This window comes from Gossypium raimondii, chromosome 7, assembly GCF_025698545.1.
Source record: "Gossypium raimondii isolate GPD5lz chromosome 7, ASM2569854v1, whole genome shotgun sequence".
Lineage (NCBI taxonomy): Eukaryota > Viridiplantae > Streptophyta > Magnoliopsida > Malvales > Malvaceae > Gossypium > Gossypium raimondii.
Genome location: NC_068571.1, coordinates 8,847,902 through 8,856,696, shown reverse-complemented (window position 1 = coordinate 8,856,696; position 8,795 = coordinate 8,847,902). Strand labels below are relative to the sequence as shown.

The 8,795-nt window shown below is 29.2% G+C and overlaps 1 protein-coding gene across 1 annotated transcript; it reads right to left on the bottom strand.

Moving 5' to 3' along the window:
• Window positions 1-5,302: 5,302 nt before the first annotated feature.
• On the bottom strand, window positions 5,303-6,833 carry LOC105802411 (ribonuclease 3-like protein 3). The gene is made up of 3 exons (XM_012634028.2): window positions 6,409-6,833; window positions 6,174-6,320; window positions 5,303-5,827 (listed from the first exon to the last, which is right to left on the bottom strand). Exons 1-3 carry the CDS (start codon window positions 6,820-6,822, stop codon window positions 5,561-5,563), a joined length of 828 nt encoding a protein of 275 aa, XP_012489482.1. The 5' UTR covers window positions 6,823-6,833; the 3' UTR covers window positions 5,303-5,560.
• Window positions 6,834-8,795: the final 1,962 nt, after the last annotated feature.

The following is an 8,795-nucleotide window of genomic DNA, read 5'->3' as shown; positions in this document are numbered from 1 at the left end:
CATATCTCAAAATTTAATAAAACCTAAAATTATACCCAATCTAATTTTTAAGAGTCACAACTTTGGCAAAATTACTTTATCATATATGATAAAATAATTAAAATATATTTATTCACATACATAATCCAAAACATGCATATAATTAAAAGAGTGTCGCATCTTATCAAAATTAACCAAACATGGAGAAAAGAGAAACTTTGGTATCAATTTATACTATAAACATAACACAACCTTACTTTAATATCAATTGTTAAAAAATTTGACTTAGAAAAAAATTTTCAATCACAATGAAAGTTTTAAAAATTTTGAAAATTGAGTCGGTTTGTGATATTTATAGCAATAAACTTTTCCCAAAAAGTACCTACATGAAATAGTTTTGAATCATTCTCAACTTTCAATCGAACGACCTTCTCAGCTATCCTCGTACCTCTAATCCCGTAGCTCTAATTGTACTAAGTGTGAGCTCGAGCAATACGAACCAAACACAAAATAAGAAACGATTTAATTACTTTCAATAGGAAAGTAATTCTCTCAATAGAAACCGTAGAAATTGTAATTCCTAGAAAATAAATTTTATTCTAAGAAAATAATTTCCACTACTTTCTAATAGAATAACAATATATAAAACTTGTGTGTAAAAACTTATGTTAATAACTCTACATATGTCATTTATTTATAATGAGAGATAGGGGAATCCTATTGAATAAGAATAACACAAATAATGTTTATTTAATAGAAAAACTCCCCTATTCTAACTAAGAGAGTGATGGGCGGCACACCCTAGTAAAAATTACTAGGTTTGCCACCTCTCTCTCTTATAATGAGGGGATTTAGGCCTATCCTATATTGGGTCCAATTATATGTACTTCTTAGACTTTTAACCCAACACTTCATAATTTAATCTAACCTAATATTTATTTTCTCAAAATGAAAATAAATATTATTTATTCAATTAATTTAATTAATCAAATTAATTTTCTAATTAAATAATTTTCTCAACCCAATTCTAATTTTGTTAAAATCATGACAACTTTACTATAAAATAATTTATGATTAATTTTCATATTCAACGAATTCATAATAACTGATTAATTTAACTCCATTTTCTAACTTCAATTAATTAATAAAATAATAATTTGAAAACCTTAAATTAATTTTCAAGTCATTTCTATACTTAGTGAGGAAACGTATTCATTTGTGAATGCGACCCCTTTTCTCTAACTTCATCATTTTCATTCATTTTATTTCATTTGGTTCTACATGCAATTCATTTTTTATTTTAACGAGCTAACGGAGGGACCGATTGGACATATATAATTAGGACTCAAATAATTTAGAATTAAGTTCGAGCTTTTCGCCTATTACTTCTAAACTTATTTAGTCACGAAATCATTTCATTATAGTATCGTGATTGAACTCTCCCATTACGAAAGCTACATAATCAGTGCTCGTTCAATGACCTTATTATATGCATGTTACCCTCATAGGATATCTTTAATCACTTTGGGATAAACTAGTTCTTCCAATATGATCCTATTTTATGTCATGGTAATCATTATATTTTCTTTCATGAAAAGTCAATTATTATTAAATAGTAATCAAGTCATTTATAAAAAAACACAAATAACCATTGGTCACATTTACTTTTCATCTACCATTTAATGTCGATGAGATGTATCATCTACCCTTTAGTCAGACTATGAATTCCACTATTGTAAATGATGCTACATATTGCAGAAGTCGTATACCCAATGCACCAATTTTCGGTTTCTTATCTATTTGAACTCATACTTTTACTTACATCAAAGTATGCAAGTCACGCATACATAGTCTATCATCCCCTCAGAATTTAGGTATGTCACACTATGAATGTCATAAGTGAATAAATTCATAAACGAATCTAGGATCTATTCTAATTGGGTCATGTATGATGTACTGTCAGTCTAGTCAATCACATTCATGTCTTTATCTTTTGGGAGTCATTCGCTCTAATGCTCAAGACAAAACATCTCCCTAATTAGACTGGATAGACGGAATGTTAGTCTTTCAATCGACTTGCTCATTTTCGATTAGTCTTTCAATCGACTTGCTCATTTTTTATTAGATTAAGGACATGTTTAGATTATCTACTAATATAAGTTGTCTTTCCTACTACGATCTAGTGACGTAATACTTCTTAGTATTAGTTAAATGTTAGATAATCAGTGAGCCAATATTTGCTTTCATTTTGCTTTGCATACAAAAATCATTGAGGATATTATACAAAGAGTAGTATGAATATTTTATTAAACCAGTTTATTTTTGAAAAATAAAAGTATACTTGAACGAAAATATTACACTAAGGGCAATAAATTATAACAGGATAGGATAGGCTCAGTAAACGTGTTTATGGTTAGATGAATCGTTTGTTATCTACACCAGGTAAAGAACTTATTCTTAAGATGATTGCCCAATCTTTACCTACCTTTTGCATAAGTGTTTTTTTATTTCTATTAATACTTGTGATGTTTGTAAAAGATGATGAATTCATATGGGTGGGGACTCGGGTGGTGATGACGGAATAAGAATTTATTCGGCCTGTTGGGATAAGCATTGTGTTTCAAAAAATTTTGGAGGTTTGGGGTTTCATGACCTTCATTGTTTTAATTTTTTATGCTTGGCAAATAGGCTACAAGGTTTATCTCTCAGTCGTATCTTCAAAGCCAAATATTTTCCTTACTTTTTGAGGTGGATATCTGTAATAACTCCTCTTTTATATGGAGGAGTATTTTTGTACATAAACATATTATGACGAAAGGTTTTCGATGGAGGTTGGGGAATGGAGAATCTATTCGAGTTTTCAGGATTCGTGGCTTATGGATGATGGGAAATTTTTAGTTGATTCAACTCTTTTTCCAGTAATGGAACATTTAAAGGTTCAAGATTTGATGAATATGGATGGGACAACATGGGAACAGTCTTTTGTAAAGGGTGTTCTTTCTATTCATAACTCGAAGCGAATGTATACGGTTTTGATTGGCCGTGTGGTTTAGTTAGGCATTGGACTATTGATGGTCATTATCCAGTCAAATCAGGATATCATTTGGCTATTGATTTTTATACAAACCGTTAACCCAATTTCGGGAAGCTGGCCCTTGGTTGAAGATTTGGAATGGCCACGTTCTGCCAAAGGTTAAAGATTTTGTTTGGCGGTGTATGAAGAACTTTGTCCCCACTAAGGCGAGATTACAAGGTAAAGTTATTAATATTGATGATGCCTGACCTCTGTGTGGAAATGTTGAAACTTTGGATCATGTGCTTATGTTGTTCAGCGACTCGGGATGTTTGGCAGCAAAGTCGGTGGTATGTCTTTGGGAACAAATTTGCAACAATTCCTTGCCAGGTTGATTAATGATATTGATACAGTGACTGCTCGGTGTTACCTTACTTTGTTTTGGAGTATATGGTTGCATCGTAATCTATTTATTTTGAAAGGTACTGCTGCTTCTCCAACCCATATTATTCAAACGACGGATAACTTTTTGCAGCATTGGGAAGCTGGCAATTAGTTTTTGAGAGGACGGAGGGTGTGCCGGCTACTACTAATGAACTACGGGCTAGTTAGAGTCGTCCACGGTTCGGTATTTTCAAATGTAATGTTGATGCCCCTTCCTTTTTGAAGCAGGTTTTACGTCATTTGCAGCGATTCTCAGGGACCATGATGAAAAAGTTATACAAGGATTATCGGGTTATATTTCGGGATCCATAACTTGCATAGATTTATTCTATTTGGGAAGCGTTGAAATGGCTTCGTGGGCAGCATTTGGATAACTTAATTGTGGAATCGGATTGTCTCATGGCGATGAAGGCTTTGCAGGGTACTAATAGAAATTTATCGGAGTTTGGGATTCTTGTTGGCGAATGCCAGTTTCCTTCGGTCTTGTTTCACTAATTTATCTTTCGTTTGGACTAAAAGGGAGGAGAATAAAGCAACCCATCGTCTAGCGAGAGCGGCTTTATCCTTCGATTCGTATTATGAGTTTATAAGATTGTCGAATATGTTAGTTTCTATTGTTGAGGCCGATTTTAATTTTTTGTCGAATAGGGGCGAAATGCATAGGATTGAGTGTATGAGGTAAATTTGGATCTTTCTCTCGCTGACACGTGGCTCACACCCATCCATTCTCCTTTTCTTTTTTCTTGTGCATTGTACCAAAATGGTTTAATTTTAGTTTTAGTCCTTCTATTATACTTAAGTTTGAAATTTAATTCTTATACCTTAATTTCTAACATAATTCGGTACTATATTTTTATAATTGTATTAGTTAGCCCAAATAGTTAATATAGTTAATTTTTATTAAAATATTATATGATTATATATAATTTGTACTTTAAGTGTCTTAGAGACAAACAAATCTTTTGAGTTTACCTTAAATTTTTGTGACATTAAAAGAGAATGGTCAATTTTAATTGGTATATAATAATAATTTGTCCTCAACTTTTATACTTTTTGCCAATTTAACCCTAATTCTACATAAAAATTTGAAATTGTTCTAAAATTCCTAAAATGTTGTAAAAAATATGTAGAAAATTTAAAATTAAATAAAATAGATAAAGTGAGAGAAAATGAGGAAAATTATTGTTCGTCAAAAGAAAAGAAAAAAGATTTGGAATATAACTTGTTTTTACTATTGGGTTTTGAAAAATAATTTAAATGAATTTAGTTTGAAAAAGAAAATTTTGTGGTATATTTTGTTATTTTTGAGCTAAAATATGACATCAAAGTCAGTTTCACAAGTTTTTGTAATATCAATTCGGAAGTTCATTAACAACATGGAACTCAACTTGGCGATATTACTAATTTGGTTTTGTTCTGCTTTTTAATCATTATTGGATTCTATTGAATGATCATTTTCGTTCTTATGTTTCAATATTAAACAATATTGAGTTTTATTGCAATAGAATATTGAGTTCTCTTGTATGAACAATAAATTTTTTATCATATTTAAGCTTTATACAAGATGATTATCATGTTAAAAGATTGAAATTGATCTAGTTTTTTATTTGTTTTCATAATTTTATGGAAATATTGAAGATTTGTTATTTGCAATAACCCGAATTTTATATAGAAATTTTTTATTTTTAAATAATACTAAGTCTTTTAGTAATTTTAGATAGAATTAGGATCGAATCGATTGAAAGTATAAAAGTTAGAGATTAAATTTGCTATTATACCAACTAAAAAAGTACCATAACTAGCCACTTTAATTGAAATATTATGTGGTTAGATATAATTTGAAAGCAGTTTTTTAAATCCAAAAGGTAAAAAGGATTAAATTCTTGAAAATAAAAGTAAGAGGACTAGTTTCCAATTGTACAAAATGGAGAGATTGAGTCATGATAGTTTGAACCAGATCGAACTGACTTAGGTATTGTTCCAGAGAGACACATTAGATCGATTGACTCGCAAATCAATATGGACCTGTCAAACTAGGCTAAAAACTAATACAATCATTTTTTTATAATTTATTTAATCGAACCATATAACCAATAGCTTGACTGGTATTATCAATCAAATCCACTACGTATCTTTCTTATCCAAGATTCTCACAATATTATCCAAAGCATCTTTAGCAGCTCTGTTATGTGCAATTTCCTTCTTAAGACGACATGAACCTCTTCCAACAAATTGGTCATCTACGAATACATCGAATGTTGTGCTCTCTTTCCATAAATCTACAAATTTTACCTTTAAATTTTTCTTTTGGCACATTTCATACAATTGAGTTACTGGATGTATTTTTAACGTTTCGCGCCTGATTATGGGTTCCAACAAATCCTTGAACACCTGTACATCCAAAACTAAGATGTGATGAGATGACACTTTGAGATTTTATCACATCATCATCGAAAAATTAAAATGTATAATTTAACAAATACTCACAAAACTTAAATTATTGTTAACGTGATAGTATCACATCATCAAACCTCAACGAAATCTAAATTTAAAAACCAAATTAAAAAAGAAGAGTAAATTTTTAATACTATTAAAAATTATAGAAGATATGATTTAAATTTATACTATATATATTATGAATGCAATGAATCAAGACTATGATATAATATATCATGTTTGGAATTGGATAATGAAAAGTCATGAGAAATAATAAAAGATTATTAATGTATATACGTACCTTCCAAACAATATCAATGGAGGAATTACTGTCGATGAAAACGGCCCCAATTACAGATTCAACAAGATCGGCTAATGCCTTTGGCACATCAACCAGTCCATTTGAATGCAAAGGATACCGTTGTATTTCTTCAGAAAATTGTCGAATCTATTTCAAAACATAATTACCAAAACTTTCAAAAAAATTTATTCGTTCTAATATTTTAATTATTTAAAAGAAAAACATCGCCACTTACTTGATCCTCAAGAAGAGGTTTCTTATGACGCAAAAACCGATGAAATCCATGTTTAACGGCGACACGAGCAAGCTTATCGGAATCGACATTAGCCGCTCGAAGTCTAGTCAAAACCCCCGGCGACAAATCAGGGTACTCAAAGTACTGATCTTTTGTAAAAAGTAGATTAAGAACGGAATCGCCGACGTACTCTAACCTCTCGTTAGAGAAGTCCTCACCAAGCGAAGCATCCGTAAAAGCTTCTTCCAACAACTGTTTGTTCTTGAACTCATAACCCAAAATCACCTCCACCTCATCAAGACTCAGCGGCGTGGTGGACGATTCTGTTTTCTTAGTTGACTCGACAGATGAGTCATTAGCTTTTTCATTAACACACAGGTGTTGTAAATTAAGGAGTGGCTCTAGGCTTTTCATGACTGTCTATGTAAAATACAAAAGAGTTGATGAAACCAAACTGCAAGTAGAATTATTTATATAGAAACACAAGACTTGGAGGTAAAGAAACCATGTTGCTTGTTTTCAAATTGAATTCTATTACCGCTATTATTTTTAGTTTTTTTTTAATTTATTATATTACTGATGAATTTTTAAAATTTTTATTTTTTTATTTTCATAATTATAATTCATTTTTCTTATCAGACATAATGTATTATTATTTAATAAAATTATAAATATATAAAATCACTCAATATAATTGAATAAATTAAAATAATAAAACTTCAAAATTTTAATTAAATAATATATTTGTATATATAAATATGATTTTATTTTAAACACGATAATAATTAATAGGGTAAACTTCTAAAATAGTCACTTTTGTTTGGCTCGTTACATTTTAGTCACTTATGTTTGAAATGTTACGTTTTAGTCACTTATGTTATCACGTTGTAACATTTTAGTCATCGAGCCGTTAGTTTCGTTAACGGTGTAAAAGAACTGATGTGGCACGTTAAATCATCATTTCAAACAAAAATTCTAGGTTAATTTATACAATCGGTCCCCATATTTTTTCGTTTGGAGCAATTTAATTTTTCTTTTATGTTTTTTAACTTTCTTTCTTTTCCATTCTCTTATGCTTCTCCTTTGTTTTCCTCCTTCTCCATTTCTTTCAACGTAATTTTTCTATGTTTTTTATTTTTTGAACAATTTAATTTTTTCGAGTGAGGCGAGCTTGTGGACTAGTTACAAATGGAAAGCATAGAAAAACTATGTTAAAAGAAATGAACAATTTAAATTGTTGAAAATGAAAAAATATAGGGACCAATTGTAGAATTTAACCTAAAATTTTCATTTGAAATGATGATTTAATGTGCCACATCAACTTACCGTTACACCATTGTCGACAATTAACTACTCAGTGACTAAAATGTTACAACACGATAACGTAAGTGACTAAAACGTAACATTTCAAACATAAGTGACTAAAATGTAACCTAAGGCAAACAAAAGTGATTATTTTGATAGTTTACCCTAATTAATAATGTTAAAATCAATTTTTATAATTAATAAAAATTAAATGTGTGTGAGATTAATATTATATATAATAATATCAATACAGTGGTAATCTAATTTATAATTTATATATGTCAAAACTCAAAATATATTTTATAACTAAATTAAATATTATTTTTTATAAAAACTAATTGCATCTAATCAAATCGGTTCAATTCAACACAAGTCTCGACTTGATAAATAGAATGACTCGTATTAATGTGTCGAACTCATGTTATTCCTGGGTAGACGAGCATCATACCAATAGTTATTATCACTTAATTAAACTTTGGATTCATATTAAATTACACTTATTATTTTACATTAATTATCACTTAATTAATGTAATTATATACAAATTAAAATTAATATTTAGTACTATAAATACATGTATTAGCAAGGCATTTTCATTCAAAATAACTTCTAAAAATTATTGAAAAAATCGTATTTTATCATTATTTAATAGTTTTTGTTTCTAACACAAAAATGTATAATTTTCCTTATTATTTGATATGCCTAGTTATTATTTTTTTATTTCAATAATATTTACATAATTATGAATGTTATTTATTATTGTGTATCATGCCAAATGCAATGAAGTATTAAAGTAATGGTTATTTGTAGATAAAATTTTAACTCATATTCGAATAACAAGTTTTATCTATTTACTTAATATTTTACTATCGGTTCTTTCCACATTTTATTTCACTACTTTTAAAGTGTTGTATTATCTCAATTATTTTTCAAAACTAATAGACTTTTATTATAAATAGGGTAAACCACAAAAATAGTCACTTTTGTTTATTTTGGATTACATTTTAGTCTCTTATGTTTGAAATGTTACGTTTTAGTCACTTACGTTATCGTTTTGTTACGAAGTGGTCACTCTACCGTTA

Coding starts and splice junctions, on each gene's coding strand:
- LOC105802411 (XM_012634028.2), bottom strand. CDS start 6,822: ATGAAAAGCCTAGAGCCACTCCTTAATTTACAACACCTGTGTGTTAAT. Junction 6,321..6,408: donor AACCTCTTCTTGAGGATCAA/GTAAGTGGCGAT, acceptor GTTTTGAAATAG/ATTCGACAATTTTCTGAAGA. Junction 5,828..6,173: donor CCATTGATATTGTTTGGAAG/GTACGTATATAC, acceptor TTGGATGTACAG/GTGTTCAAGGATTTGTTGGA.